At 36.5% G+C, this 16,281-nt stretch overlaps 3 protein-coding genes across 4 annotated transcripts in view; all 3 read right to left on the reverse strand.

The window, feature by feature from the left end:
- Window positions 1-10,895, reverse strand: part of LOC103516748 (probable serine/threonine-protein kinase MARK-A) — a 35,706-nt gene extending 24,811 nt beyond the window's left edge. Inside the window, exon 1 of the mRNA XM_026828780.1 lies at window positions 10,458-10,895. The gene's annotated coding sequence lies outside the window, so the exon portion shown is untranslated. The remainder of the gene's footprint in view (window positions 1-10,457) is intronic.
- Window positions 2,995-8,171, reverse strand: LOC103516759 (NUAK family SNF1-like kinase 1). Its single transcript, XM_008481750.1, has 4 exons — window positions 8,121-8,171; window positions 7,420-7,540; window positions 4,472-4,623; window positions 2,995-3,126 (listed from the first exon to the last, which is right to left on the reverse strand). Exons 1-4 carry the CDS (start codon window positions 8,169-8,171, stop codon window positions 2,995-2,997), a joined length of 456 nt encoding a protein of 151 aa, XP_008479972.1.
- Window positions 7,878-15,709, reverse strand: LOC103516769. Of its 2 annotated transcripts, none has more exons than XM_017447224.2 (8): window positions 15,647-15,709; window positions 14,835-14,944; window positions 14,314-14,577; window positions 13,910-14,034; window positions 12,985-13,117; window positions 11,760-11,931; window positions 11,174-11,380; window positions 7,878-10,063 (listed from the first exon to the last, which is right to left on the reverse strand). In XM_017447224.2, the coding sequence occupies exons 1-8, from the start codon at window positions 15,698-15,700 to the stop codon at window positions 8,462-8,464; spliced, it is 2,667 nt and encodes an 888-aa protein (XP_017302713.1). In that variant the 5' UTR covers window positions 15,701-15,709; the 3' UTR covers window positions 7,878-8,461. The 2 variants fall into 2 exon arrangements, with proteins under 2 accessions (XP_017302713.1, XP_026684653.1); XM_026828852.1 differs by lacking the exon at window positions 15,647-15,709 and adding an exon at window positions 15,474-15,492.
- Window positions 15,710-16,281: the final 572 nt, after the last annotated feature.

The following is a 16,281-nucleotide window of genomic DNA, read 5'->3' on the forward strand; positions in this document are numbered from 1 at the left end:
CATTGCTTAGAATCGAGAAATTTTCAGCTATTCCTACTCCTCAAGCAGCAGGGAATCTTGAAAAATCTTGTTCGTCCGTCTGTTAAGCTGATGGACCTGGCTTTGTCCTATTTTTACGAGAAAACGGCTCAACTGATTTAGATTTGATTAGTTGTTCAGGAAGAGAAAAAGAGTACTAAGAGTGACATGCATTATAAAATTCATAAACTATGGTACTTAAATCGACACATTTCATCCTGATACAACTTCAATAATAAGCCTAAAAAAACACCCCTAAAGAGGATTTGGCTAAAAATGCCCACAAGTAAGCCGTCCGTCTGTTAAGCTGATGGACCTGGCTTTGTCCTATTTTTACGAGAAAACGGCTCAACCGATTTAGATTTGATTAGTTGTTCAGGAAGAGAAAAAGAGTACTAAGAGTGACATGCATCATAAAATTCATAAACTATGGTACTTAATTCGACACATTTCATCCTGATACAACTTCAATAATAAGCCTAAAAAAACACCCCTAAAGAGGATTTGGCTAAAAATGCCCACAAGTAAGTAGGTAGGTGGTATCTACCGAAAGTTTCTATTAGAAACCTAACGTATCAGGTGAAGTCCCGACCGATAAATCATCAGCACGGTAGGTACCTTACCTTACGAGTATGTTCTAAAAATCTAATCTAAATCATGATTTATTTAAATTATTTGTGGTGAAGCTAAGAGCTTCTTCACAATTTTTGTGGATATCACAGCATTACTAAGAGCCTCCTTTACCATTTCTGACATATCTATATTCTTTCTTTTTACTCTGGTAATGCCGCCACTGGTCGCATCTCGATTAAAGTAGCCATTCAAGTGTCCTCACGAGGCACCCCGAAATCCAAGCACAGAGCCGAAAAAACTTCGAGCACGGGACCTCCGGAGTACAAGCCTAGTGGCTACCTACCTTACCTTATGTTATCGATCCATAAATCCCTTCCCCCCTTCCCGTCAAAAGGACGGGTAACCCCGCTCGTTGACATTATAAATGATGACGTCACGAAATTGTTCACATATCAATCAATTTTATTTTTACATCCATTACATCTGCGTGAGACTTCACAGCTCTATTATTGTATAATACTGCTCAAATTGGACGCTATAAATAGGGAATATTTTTTAACGCTTAGCTCATCTAGATTCTAGAATATTTAGAACAACAGTTCCAGGTTCCAGACTTTATTTACAAACGAGCATACCTTAACATAAGGCTCAATTATCCTGGAAGATTTTTTGTGCCTTCTAAAGAAATCCAGACCTAAAGATATTCATATCTATTTATCTAGCTTATACCATATACTTATATCGAACATACATTAGGAGCATAGTGGTAACATAAATTCTTTAGACACTTAATTACTTAAAAGCTAGGCCGCGGGTTCGATTCCCGCCCGGAGCGGATTTTATCCCGAACAGATAACGTTCGTTCTCGAAAAGGCTGGCTTTCTGTTTCTCCTATCCTGTCTTCCTCCTCTGTTCGAGTTCGGGATAAGTCCTTAGCTGTTACAGTTCCGTCTACCAAACCTCTCAAAAGAAAAACAGTTTTCAATTTCAAAGGTTTTATCCCAGAGAAGAGGGCACATTTTAGCTGGAAAACTTGCGTCTGGTAGGAAACTCTGAAGTAGAGTAACACAAGCATGTTGACGCGAGCACACAGAGCTCTTGGAAGAAAACATATAATATTATCAAACATAATGTACCCGAGTAAAATATAACAAACGCGATCTAATTTTAGCGAACTCAAGTCTGGCAGAAACTCAAATATTTTTTTCTACTATGGCACAGGGCAGGCATATCACACCATGGCATTTGAGTGTGTGAATGTACGAGATCACTGATAACCGTGTCTCCATGCCTGACACTATGCCACTGGTAAATCCCTCTTCAAAGCTATACATATAGAAAAAAATAAGTTTTTGTCTTGTCTCTAAATTAATAATAAGTAAGTAACATGAAAAAATGTCAATCATAATGAATTTATTATTTCACCTATAAGGGCGCCCGCCAACACACAAGGGTAACCACACAAAGAAGTCAACAGGACCGGACCAATTTGCTGAAATTACAACCATATGCTGCGAGGCTGATTAAACCTCTTTCACTTTAGCGAGCAAATACAGGATGGTTACACTGCTAAAAGTGCTAACCAATCAAATGTAAACTTTTGAGTCTAAGTGGATGGCAGCAATAGCCCATCCTTTTTTTTATGGGAAGAGGTAGGGGTTGTATCGATTCATAAAATAGGTACTAACTATGCCGATTATTTATCGATCGTTATAGGTAACCACAAGTGGATGGCAGCAATAGCCCATCCTTTTTTTATGGGAAGAGGTAGGGGTTGTATCGATTCATAAAATAGGTACTAACTATGCCGATTATTTATCGATCGTTATAGGTAACCACTGCAAATGAAATTTCCAAGGAATGATTATCATTGAAAGCATACCTCGCATAAATTAACGAAGTCGTCAAGTTAAAGCTAAGAATTCACTTCGTCCATTCAAAAAATTTCCTGCCCAAGTGCTTTCAATTTCAACCATAAGTAATAGTTACATAGGTACCTAAGTATATACTCGTATTTACAATGAATTTCATACGCTTGCTATGTTGTGACTAGAGCTAAACAATGGACCCATATGCTAGGCTTATCCGACGTCACAAGATGAGGTCAGCTTTATATATTTCTGAGACACCGAATGTCATTGATGCGACTCCTACTTATATTCATGAACATATTCCTCGCTCCGTGTAGAAAATACGATGAATTAGATGTAGTTTTGTATCAATTCTGATAAATTGGAGTGATGAAGAAATGAAGAATGTTATGTTGAAGAAGAAAACTACAGTTGTTATCAAGTACCTAGATGTGCATGTAAGCTGCAAGATCGACGACGCATTTCTAAACAGATATAGGTACATTTTCTAAACCTAAACAGATATGCATTTTCCCAACAGATGTTGCATTTTCTAAACAGATGTTGCATTTTCCAAACAGATCTGCAGCAACTGTATGGATGATTTGTGCATTTTAATCACAAGTAATATGAACCTCTTGTAAAACAAGAGGTCATTCTGATCAAAGACAAACACAGTAGTCCACTATAAAAATTAAAGAAAATCAGGTGAGAAAAGATTGTCAGACTACCACAAAACACCATGTCACAAGTAGGATGAAACACACGGTGGATATCTAAGGAATCTGGTCTGAATGGAGCAAGATGGCCACTCTCTAGGTGCCTCCCAGAATCAATCCTTAAAAGGGGAAATAATGTATACTTATTCTTCTATACAAATGAAATTTTATTTTGTCTGTACATAGCATTGCTTAGAATTATTAAGCATGTATCAGAAAACCCAAATACATGGGATATATACTTAATGTCAAGATGGGAAAAAATCTTTCTCTACATGTGTACCTGTATATATAATTACTTATGTATGTCTCAACGCGGTCAAACTTTCTTGACTTGGTGGGGCAGAGCACTACTGCACTCCTTAATGTCTGTAGGTAGTCAAAGAAACCTCAAGGCTAAGACTAAGGTTTTATTGGATTGAAGAGAATGCCTAAGCTAAGGCATTAATTCCACCCCTTAGTACAAAATTTATTTATGTACCCATACAAGGTGCACCACTGACAATGGCTCAGGGGGTAGGTACATGTTATAATTTCCAACAATAGGTATTTCTCTGAGCCATTTCCTTAACATGAGCGTCTTTTTAGCAAAAGGTGATTCCACCACTGGTTGCTCTTCAATAGGTACCTAGTTGTCCTTAACATGAGCGTCTTTTTAGCAAAAGGTGATTCCACCACTGGTTGCTCTTCAATAGGTACCTAGTTGTCCTGAACCTGCTGATATTTATGCAAGTATAGTGTTGCACAATCAACCATGGTGGTTTAGAAGTAGGCTTATGCCCACAAAAGTTCAAAGGTCTAGCTTTAACATATTCCTGCAATTTTTTTACAGAATACATGTCACCTGCAGTCAACTTTGGTAGGTACCAATGTCAAATATCCCTATAAGTATATATACAGGGTGGTTCGTGATTTGCGAACCACGCTTATATCTCAGAAACGGCTGGGAATTAAGGAATGAAATAAACGGCATCATGTAGATGAAATTTTAATGATTAGAATGGCTTTTATTAAATTTGCAATTTTTTTTGCAAAACGGCCCATTTTTTGCCAATTATAGGTCACTCTTATGGGAACCCCCATTTTTTATTTAATTTTGTCCTCAGGGTTGAATGGTAGAGATTGCCCCAGGCAATAATTTCGCCCTTTGTAATTTCTTGTATTTGTGTACATTGTATTATAACATTTATAACCAATAAAGAGCCTAAATAAAAAAATGATAGGTATTCTGTATTTTAGAGTCCAAAATCTATAAGGAACAAAATTCGCGGGTGCACCTCTAGTTATGTCGGGCAGAAATGGGCAAGTTACCTTATGACAGTAATAAACCGCGGTGGCTATTTGTCGAAATATTCGCCTCGCTTCCTCCTCGGTTAGAACTTTCTTCTGATCCAGAAAATCGTACAGTTCGCCTCCTGCAGCATATTCCATAACTAGGACCATCTTCTCCCGGTTCTCAAATACTGAAAGGAAAAAAAATCAATATTCATAGGTACATATATATAGGTATATGTTTTTACTTTCTATGACTACAGTATAGCGAGCTATACTAGTAATGAAAGTATTGTTTGGTTGGTTGGAAATATCCGTTTTGGGATCCCATGATGTCAAAAAAGTGGCTTTTAGCCCATGGTCTGTACGTACGTTACGTACTACAGGTTTAAATGGGAAAAAGTGAAAAGTTGTGAACAAAATATCCCAAGAACAGTTTGTCGTAAAGTGATGAAATTTGGTATGATATCCCGGTATGGTACAAGGACGCGCATTTGGTAAAAATCGGACAGTCACTCATCCAGATATCAACCAAAGTCAATGTTGCTTCGGACTTGGAAAATAAAAAAAAAAAAATCCAATTTTTGTATACTTTAAATGATTCCTTATTACACGGGGAAAATTTCCCACCAAAAATCGGCCGCCATATAGGCGGCTTTTTTTTAATACATATTCCGCAAATGTAATAGAAAGTCGTGTGATATTCACACCAGATTTCTTATTTACTAATAACAATTAATTCGCAAGCATATTAAACATAGAGCTGAATCTTCCTCGTCTAAAACTTCAGCTGAAGTTTTATGTCGACAGAGGAGGAAACAGCTCAGGTCTATGGCATTTTCTTCTGACATATTCATTTTCATGGTAGTTTTCTCTTCTTCTGTGATTCTCATCGCGCTTCCGGCTTCAGGTTTGACATGTCCAAGAATATTTGTTTTTAGGTCTGGCTTTCTGTTTCTCCTATCCTGTCTTCCTCCTCTGTTCGAGTTCGGGATAAGTCCTTAGCTGTTACAGTTCCGTCTACCAAACCTCTCAAAAGAAAAACAGTTTTCAATTTCAAAGGTTTTATCCCAGAGAAGAGGGCACATTTTAGCTGGAAAACTTGCGTCTGGTAGGAAACTCTGAAGTAGAGTAACACAAGCATGTTGACGCGAGCACACAGAGCTCTTGGAAGAAAACATATAATATTATCAAACATAATGTACCCGAGTAAAATATAACAAACGCGATCTAATTTTAGCGAACTCAAGTCTGGCAGAAACTCAAATATTTTTTTCTACTATGGCACAGGGCAGGCATATCACACCATGGCATTTGAGTGTGTGAATGTACGAGATCACTGATAACCGTGTCTCCATGCCTGACACTATGCCACTGGTAAATCCCTCTTCAAAGCTATACATATAGAAAAAAATAAGTTTTTGTCTTGTCTCTAAATTAATAATAAGTAAGTAACATGAAAAAATGTCAATCATAATGAATTTATTATTTCACCTATAAGGGCGCCCGCCAACACACAAGGGTAACCACACAAAGAAGTCAACAGGACCGGACCAATTTGCTGAAATTACAACCATATGCTGCGAGGCTGATTAAACCTCTTTCACTTTAGCGAGCAAATACAGGATGGTTACACTGCTAAAAGTGCTAACCAATCAAATGTAAACTTTTGAGTCTAAGTGGATGGCAGCAATAGCCCATCCTTTTTTTTATGGGAAGAGGTAGGGGTTGTATCGATTCATAAAATAGGTACTAACTATGCCGATTATTTATCGATCGTTATAGGTAACCACTGCAAATGAAATTTCCAAGGAATGATTATCATTGAAAGCATACCTCGCATAAATTAACGAAGTCGTCAAGTTAAAGCTAAGAATTCACTTCGTCCATTCAAAAAATTTCCTGCCCAAGTGCTTTCAATTTCAACCATAAGTAATAGTTACATAGGTACCTAAGTATATACTCGTATTTACAATGAATTTCATACGCTTGCTATGTTGTGACTAGAGCTAAACAATGGACCCATATGCTAGGCTTATCCGACGTCACAAGATGAGGTCAGCTTTATATATTTCTGAGACACCGAATGTCATTGATGCGACTCCTACTTATATTCATGAACATATTCCTCGCTCCGTGTAGAAAATACGATGAATTAGATGTAGTTTTGTATCAATTCTGATAAATTGGAGTGATGAAGAAATGAAGAATGTTATGTTGAAGAAGAAAACTACAGTTGTTATCAAGTACCTAGATGTGCATGTAAGCTGCAAGATCGACGACGCATTTCTAAACAGATATAGGTACATTTTCTAAACCTAAACAGATATGCATTTTCCCAACAGATGTAGGTGGGTAATCTTTCCATTATAGTGACTCACTTTAAATTTTGATTTTGCATACTGATAGATTCTGACGTGACTTTGTGAAGATTCATCTTGAAAAGAAGAATAGAATAGAATACACCTTGTTTATCCTGCTGGAATGGGACTGAAAAGTCCCTTTTCCCCCGCAGTCTAACCAAGGTCTTATATATTTTGACATATTATGGGGAGTAGAAGAACACCAGTAACTTATACACTTCACAGTTGGGGGAGGGGTTTAATTGTTTATTGAGAGACAGACATGTTTCGCCATTGCTGTCATTATCAGTTGAATATGAGATTCATGGGTACTGAGTACTGAGATGTCTTCTAAGATACCTTGGTGCAGTGGTCAATACGCTCGCCTGATAATCAGGAGGGCGTGAGTTCAATCCCGGTCAAAGTATGAGAATTTATAACAAAAATTGTTTAAGAAAAAAACCATATTTACTATCTTCGAAATATTTACACACAAATACATTGTTAGATCGAAAGATTTTCCAGAGAAAAAATAAGTTATAATTATATGAGATTCGAAGGACCCTACTGTACACACTTACACATAAGAGATCTAAATCTAAGGGCATGGATAAGATATAATTATAAGACAATAACAAAAGTTACCTTCATAGATGTGAATAATATTAGGATGTCGCACTGAAGACATGATTTGAATTTCCCGCCGAATTCTGATCAAATCTGCTTCTGTCTCTATCTTGCATTTCTTAATGGTCTTGATAGCCACCTGTAGAACATATAAGACATGTTTGTGTTTAGATTTAGACTAAGGGAATTCAGGGAGGGAACTAATACAAGCCGTATTTCATTATGGTACTTTTTTTTTTATTCCACCAAGGAGATATGAATTTTCAACTTCAACACCCTGACTGTTAAAGCATATTCCATGGGGTTTAACCACAGAGACTCCATGTCTGGTCATGTACTAGTATTTTAATGGGTAGGATAATTATCTGAGACAATTCAAACAGGCAGGTAGACTTATTTTATACACAGTTACGTGAGCAGCTGTAGGTACTAATTTTCAAAAACTCGTACCTACCTACCTACCTAATAAAAAATTAAGGAGGAACGAATATAAGACAACGAAAAACATATCAAACATATGTCTACTGTAGTCTACACAAAACAAATGCATGATGTGTATTATAATTATAACTTGAAAGGTATCAATAGATCATGTACATTAAACATAGAAGAGTTTAAATTAGAAATAAATACTTTACAAACTTGAGAAGAACTGAATACAACATACAAGTGTAATAATATGTATGTTATCTTTGTTCATAAATCTCACAAGAGAGTACCATGTCATCTATATCTTCCTCAGAGTACACATCACAAGAGTAACATGTCATCTATATCTTCTTCAGAGTACACATCACAAGAGTAACATGTCATCTATATCTTCCTCAGAGTACACATCACAAGAGTAACATGTCATCTATATCTTCTTCAGAGTACACATCACAAGAGTAACGTGTCATCCATATCTTCCTCAGAGTACACATCACAAGAGTAACATGTCATCTATATCTTCCTCAGAGTACACATCACAAGAGTAACATGTCATCCATATCTTTCTCAGAGTACACATCACAAGAGTAACACGTCATCTATATCTTCTTCAGAGTAGTCAGAGTACACATCACAAGAGTAACATGTCATCTATATCTTCTTCAGAATCAGTTTCGTCTTCCTGATGGGAGGGTTTGGCATCCAAACGAAACCCTGCCAGGTTATCTTTATCATGAATTTCTTTGATAGATTCATTGAATATTTCATCACCGCATTTATCTCTTTTGAACTTGTGAGCGAAGCTACGAGGTAGGAAGCATGGCACATTAAAATATCCTAAATTAGTGAATTTCAAGCTCCGTGCAACGTCAAATGTTTGATTATCCCATTGAGCTAGGTTACCATTACAGTTCAGAGGTCGGAGTGGTGTATATGCCTCAACACGACACATCAGAGTATCTATATTCCAAATGAGAATACAACAGGTATCATATTCCTTACGTAAGTCACACAGGAACTGGGCAGAACGACTAGGACAATCTGGCAGTGAGTATTTCTTGAATGGTGGAGCAATGCGACTATTAACAGCATTCATACGTATGGATACTGCAGCAATGACATCACCACTTAGTGGGCATACATTGACAATCTCTACATCATAGTCGTTACAAGAGCGGAAGTTGTAACTCTCATTCTTACATATTAGATCAGCAGCTTTAAAACAAAACTGTTCAATGTCCAACGTTTTTTGTTTGACAGAACAATATTCGTTCTGTGTTATATCAGCTAAGTCTGGGATGAGTTTCAATTTGGAAGACCAAAGTCTACTTGGTCCCCGCACTAAAATAGGAACTTGGTTGCCATCTTCACAACAGTCTACATCATTTTCTGTCGCGGCTTGTTGTGCTTCTCCATCACCTTCTAAGAAGTGACGTTCGTCAAACACGTAGTATCTTTCAAGATCATAGCAACAACCAGAAATTAAGTGGATCTGATGTGGCTCTGGTGTTCTCCTGTCCACTCTATTGTTATTATTGGGGGGTGACTTGGTACTGTCTGTAGGATAGCATAGTCTATTATGAGGTTTTAATATAACACACACTGACTTCTGCAAAGCTTTGGCATGACTACTAGAATCTACTGAATTTGTAGTTACGTTTGTACTGGTGTATTTTTTCAAACAATGTCGAGGCTTTTTATTTTTCAAAGAGAATCTAATACCAGTGGAAGTGCCTGGCATGCTCCCAGTACTAAAGTCAGAGAGGTTACTGATATCTGACTTGGGAGACAAGGAGGAAGTATCTTGAGATTCCCAATCAGAAATAATTGAAGAAATATCACAGTTATCGGGTTTTGAGCAAAATGAATCAGTCTTTAAGAAAAGCTCAGACTCGAGTGTATTAGTCTTGGATAAGAAAGCAGCAGGAGTTTCATCATACATCATATCTTCTCTGTCATTGGGAGAATTCTGACTTTTTCTAGTGCTTTCTGGAGTTTTACTTTGAGGATTCAGTCTGATTTTGAGAAATCTACCAAAGGAAACTTTACTAGTTTTAGGTTGACTTGAATGTTCGTACTCATACCGTAATTCCTTAAGTAGATTAGTAAAGCGTGCGTTTTCCATTTCATCTTCATCACTACAAAACTCGTACATCTTGTCAGCCAGTTTTCGTTTCCTGAACCATTTAAATTTCAACTCACAGCCATCTTCACATTCTTCAAATGCATAAATCTGAAACATGCAGCAAATGGAATTATTTTCGGCACAGAAAATATTCTTTTAACAGCTCTGAGCCACAGGTGGAAAAAAATCAAAATCTCTTAAAACCAAACCTCATAAATGGCCAGCCTAGTTAGCTTAGTTGGTAGTGCGTCTGCCTTGTAAGCGCTAGACCGCGGGTTCGATTCCCGCCCGGGGCGGATTTTATCCAAGGAAGACAGGATAGGGGAAAGCCAGCCCTTCTGAGAACAAATTATATCCACTCAGGATAAAAATTGCCTGGGTGGGAATTCAAATCCAACCCACAACCTTGCACTTACAAGGCAGACACACTACCAACACCAACGAGCCAACAAGGCTGGCAAAATGTGAGGAATTGAGGATTATTTCAGTCTCTTCAACTTACCTACTTGATACTGCTTAATCTGTCCCAAGAGTGTTGAACAGTCCAATCCTCCCAAGGCTGCAAGGGCTGAATCAGACTTTTAATTGAGGAATTTGAAAAAAAAATCACTAATTTAATCTCTCCATCTTTTTCATTAGATTACAAAAATCTTGTTATCAGTGTTTCGTGAGGGTAACATTTTTCACACTAAAAACGGAAAAGAATATTAGGAAGGTGGCAAGAGGAGTGTCAGTAGGCAGGCACTTTTCCAAACACTTTCAATAGGTACCTATTGCAAAAAGCGGATTTTCCTTTCTCCCTTACATTTTGAGAAGGGAGAAATCAAAATCAATACACTTCAAAACCTGAGCGAATATTATCTTGTGCACAATTTATGGGTAGGTTAAAATTTAAAAGTTTAAATTTTAAAATAAAATAGCCGTAAGCCGAAAGATCGAAATAAAAAGACGAAACTTCGTTCCGCTTCCGTCACTCCGTCAGGCGGGTTTCGGGTTTCCGTAAACTCCGTACGTAAATAAACAGTGTTGCCAGACGAAAAATCCTACACGAGGGAAAAATTTCCCTCCTTTCGATTTCGGGACGATAAGACCATATCAGTTACAGTTCCCTCTGTCAAACCTCTTTAAAAAAAAAAAAAAAAAACTTATAAATGGGTAATAATCTAATTTTATTATTCTCTACCTCATTTTCACTTTCTAGTACAGAATAAATAATACCTTGTCAGCTTGTGCCATAATATTCTTGACATGCTGCATATTATCCCCACTTCCACGATCTCGATGTTCTTTGTTTTCTCTCTCCTGAGGCGTTGAACAAGTTGTCAGCTTCCGAATGTTGACATTTTCCTGCTCGTCCTTTTTCGCGTTTCCAAAGAAATAGTTACTGGAATTTTTCTTTCGCAGGGCATCTTCCAGATAAAGGAACTGAAAATAATAATAATAATAATAATAATAATAATAATAATAATAATAATAATAATAATAATAATAATAATAATAATAATAATAATAATAATAATAATAATAATAATAATAATAATAATAATAATAATAATAATAATAATAATATAAATTACAATACCTACCCGATTGTCAAAAATGAGTGTAAAGGTGTGTCCAAACATAATCGACCAGTCGTCGATCGTCGTCCGCGATGGATATCGATCAACGAAGTGAATCTATGTTGTCAAGGCTGTGCGGATGGTTCAGTCAACAATGATCAAAGTCGATCAAAAAAAAACACCCCTAAAGGGAATTTAGCTAAAAAACAGAGAGAGAAATTCACGTTTAATTATAATCTCACCTTGAATATGGTATTGTTTCGGCACAGCTTCTGCACAACTTTTTCACTCACAATAGGTTTCGAATTTTCTTCTGTATAATGGAGATGACAGGCAGTACTAGAACTTGGTGCATGTGTACTATGCAACTCCATGGAGAGAATGTGAAGGAAATTACCCGTGTTCACCAGAAACCTGTTGTCATCATAAGTGCATTAGGACCAATTTTTACAATCCAAAATACATAAAATATGTACATAAATATAAGAAAACAACATTGATCAACAGACTCTTACATTACATTGAATTGGGGGTCTTTTCTGATGAAATTCCTGTGTGCAGAGACCCTTGAGTAGATATAATCATGCATACAAAAACGAAGAAAATGAAAAATCTTGCATTACTGTGTCTTGTGGCAATCATCAAAGTGATTTTAGTATTTTATTGTCTTCTTCTATGGTAAACTTTCAAACTTTAGAAAGACTCTTTTTTTTATTATTATAGTTATTATTAATTACCTTTGGGCCAATTAGGCCATATAAAATATGATAAACTTAATCCGTCTTGTATGTACTATTATTATAGTTATTATTAATTACCTTTGGGCCAATTAGGCCATATAAAATATGATAAACTTAATCCGTCTTGTATGTACTGCGGGTTTCGGGTTTCCGTAAACTCCGTACGTAAATAAACAGTGTTGCCAGACGAAAAATCCTACACGAGGGAAAAATTTCCCTCCTTTCCTCGAAAAAATCCCTGCGCAAAATTTTCCCATTTCCCCTCGGAAAAAATAAATAAATGAAATAAAATAGGGTGGGCTGGGGTAATTTGCTTATGGACCACAGAAGCACCTCATTTGAAACTATTGATGGGTGTCTCAAAATTGTACTTAGATCAAAATTAACCCAACCCATGCTACAGATAAGTATAAAATATATCTAATACCGTCTAGGAGTCTAGGGAATAATGGTAAAGCGACGCGACGTTATCTGCGATTAGTACCCTGACCCCTGACGCGACGACTACGCAACTTTTTTACGAAGTGGTGAAGGTAAAAAAAAAAAAACTCCATGTCTGGTCATGTACTAGTATTTTAATGGGTAGGATAATTATCTGAGACAATTCAAACAGGCAGGTAGACTTTGTATGTACTTACATGCAAGTAGATACAAACATTTTTCACTTTAGATAAATGGTTCAGATAAATACTTGAAGCACTCAAGAAACTTCTGATTAACTTCATACCTGTTGGGACACTTGATATTGATAAGGATGTCAAACTTGGGATGAGGATGAGCCAACTGGAACATTGCATCTAGAGTAGCACCATGTTTTAAACATCGGTTTCTGTTTGTCCATGGGTTGGCTGGTTGCCTACCTGAAATTGGGAAATGAGTTGGTATATTAGGTACAATAAATATGTCACTGGGGCAAAATTGATGGGGAGGGGGGGGGAGAGCACACAACTTCAAGGTCCTTTGATCTGTTTTATACTACCCTTCTAGCCATTCAGGAATAAATTGTTCATTAATAAAGTTTGCCCCAGGTGGGAATTACTTAGGTACCCTAACACTTACAAGGCAGGCATGCTGTGGTGGTACCCTGAATGACACAGCCTGTCTCTTACATGCCCTAGTAAACCCACAACCCTCATATACATAAATCTAATATATAAAAATGAATATTTGTTTGTTTGTGTGTTCGAACTTTATGCCTGGCCAAACCGCTCATCCAAATGCTATGAAACTTTGTGAACTTATTGCTTGCACTCCCATGAAGGTTATAGGCTATTTTCCGGTTTGTCTTTGTTAAGCTACACCGAGCAAGGCCACTAAATGGATGAGTGACATGAACGGCCATGCCTTAAGGATCTACTAGCAGAAATCCAGAGCAAAGTGACAGGTTTTGGCTAGTCTAATATATAAAGAGAATATTTGTTTGTTTGTGTGTTCGAACTTTATGCCTGGCCAAACCGCTCATCCAATTGCTATGAAACTTTGTGAACTTATAGCTTGCACTCCCGTGAAGACTATTTTCCAGTTTGTTTTGTTAAGCTACGCCAAGCAAGACCACTAAATGGATGAGTGACATGAACAGCCATGCCTTAAGGTTTTCGGCTAGTATATATATAAAAAAGCCTCAACTGTCCTCAGATAGCTTATCAACTCACCTTTCTGTTGAAATATCTCTGCTATATGCTTACACTGAGGGCAAGATGCCAATGATGGCAAATAAGTGATGGTGAGGAAGGTATTGGATGTGTGGTAGTCCCCTGTAGAAGGACAATTCAGCTCACTGGAAACAATATGACATGATTATGTTAAAAACAAATTCAGAAAGTAAAATCAAGAGTATGTAGGGTACAGTTTAAAATAAGGATAAATAATAAAGATGATTTGGCCACCAAATAAAAAACAGAAATTAAAAGCATTATCTGTGTGGATGTATAACAATTTTTCTAAAATATATTGAACATTCTGGAGGTCTTATGATTAAATGGGCCTAGTCTGTTGACCTTCTATCAAACAAAATGAGTGTGATTAGAAAAAAAAAGTGGTGCATATATCTCCTTACGTTTCTCCATAGACTATTAGCTTGTCATGTACATTAGGCCATTGAGCAACAGTAATGTTCAACTGAGTTGTTATTTCTGAGCTAAATCCAGAAAACAAGTAGATTTCAGCAACTTTCTTAGATTGGTGAGTAGCACGAGAGAAAGTCCAGAGGTGAAGCATGTAGTTCAAGTTGGGCAGTCCAAAGTCAGATCTGGGCACACTGCGTTTGATAGAGTATGTCATGAGAAATTTCCCACATTGAGTAGGACCCATAAACACATGGCTAAAACAAAAAAGGGGGGAAAAAGGGTTGTGTTTTTAGGGATGGGATATTCGACTCTTTTTGAATATTCGAATACCACGACTCGATTCTTTTCAAATATTCGACTCAAAGAATCGACCAAACCTTTACACTGACACTGTAAAACTGGATGGGGCAGAGATATTTAACAGAACATGAAGATTTAGAAGGGGGGGGGGAATGAAAGAAACATGAATGTACCTAAACTAGCAGTAAGAAGTGAAAGCAATTTTACTTACTTTCCCAAGTTTTCAAATACTTGACCAAGGTTAAGAATGTGTTCCTCTGGTATTCTATCAAATAATTCCAGGGCAGAAATTGTTGATTTCTTCTTAAATCCTCCATTTAACTGAAAACAAGAATGGACAGTAATAATAATAATAATAATAATAATAATAATAATAATAATAATAATAATAATAATAAATAGTCAATTTTTATCCCTGAGTTGTGGGTGTTTTTGTCTGTCCGAGTGAGGTCAGTTAGAAAACTATAGCAAGTGATAAATAATTAATTCATTTTCAACCCCATGTGAAGTGCAATATTTCTTACTCATAAGTTTTGAAGTCATAATTAACCAACCTCAAATCCAATCACAACTCACACAGACACCTACCCCTTGGTCTACAATTTCATGTTGTTGAAAAAGAGACTGAGTGAGGTCCATAGTTCACAGACTATTAGTATTACTAAAGTAGGGTCAGTCTAGTTAGCTTGGAGGGTAGAGCATCTGCCTTGTAAGCACTAGGTCACAGGTTCATTTCCCACCCAGGGCAGATTTTATTCTGAATGAATGAACTTTGAGGTTTTTTTATTGGAGTGACTGGGTTACTCCTATCCTGTCTGCCTTTTTTTTTTTTCTTTTGGGACAATATTACCTTAGAAGTTACTTACAGCTCCCTCTGAAGAATCACACGATTTGAATGGGATAGAGCATCACTGGCTGCTCTCTATCATATCTCTTAAAAAAATATAGCAAAGTACTTATAATTATACTTTTCTAGACATGAAGTATGTAGATACTTCTCTAAATTTTATGTTAAGAACTTACCTCTCTTGCATTGAGTTTATGAAGTAGTGACTTGGACTTGAATTTATATGACATTGTTTCATGAATCTCTTAAAAAAATATAGCAAAGTACTTATAATTATACTTTTCTAGACATGAAGTATGTAGATACTTATCTAAATTTTATGTTAAGAACTTACCTCTCTTGCATTGAGTTTATGAAGTAGTGACTTGGACTTGAATTTATATGACATTGTTTCATGACTAACTACTTACACATACATAACTATATTACTATGTACCTAGATGTCATTAGGATGTCATTGCTGATTTGAGTAACTACATGGACATTTTCTGCCCATCATATTGTAGAATGTACCATTATTATTGGCATTTTCTATCATTTTCTTAGGTATTGGGCATAAGTAAGTAGGTTTATTGATTTATTTTTAATGGACATGGTGATTTTATGTATGAAGTCAAGTACATAAGTAAATTTTGCATGATAATGATACTGAATATGACAAGCCTTTCCATATTTTACCTAGATGTTTGTTAGTAACTCAGGGGCCAAGTCCTTTGTACTGATTAAGTCGACCTAGAAAGGAATAGGCCTCAATTCTAGTTCTAGAAAGGTTATTTTATTTTAGCTAAAATGCCAGAAAAAAAACCTCAAC

Source organism: Diaphorina citri, unplaced genomic scaffold (genome assembly GCF_000475195.1).
Source record: "Diaphorina citri unplaced genomic scaffold, Diaci psyllid genome assembly version 1.1 scaffold53, whole genome shotgun sequence".
NCBI lineage: Eukaryota > Metazoa > Arthropoda > Insecta > Hemiptera > Psyllidae > Diaphorina > Diaphorina citri.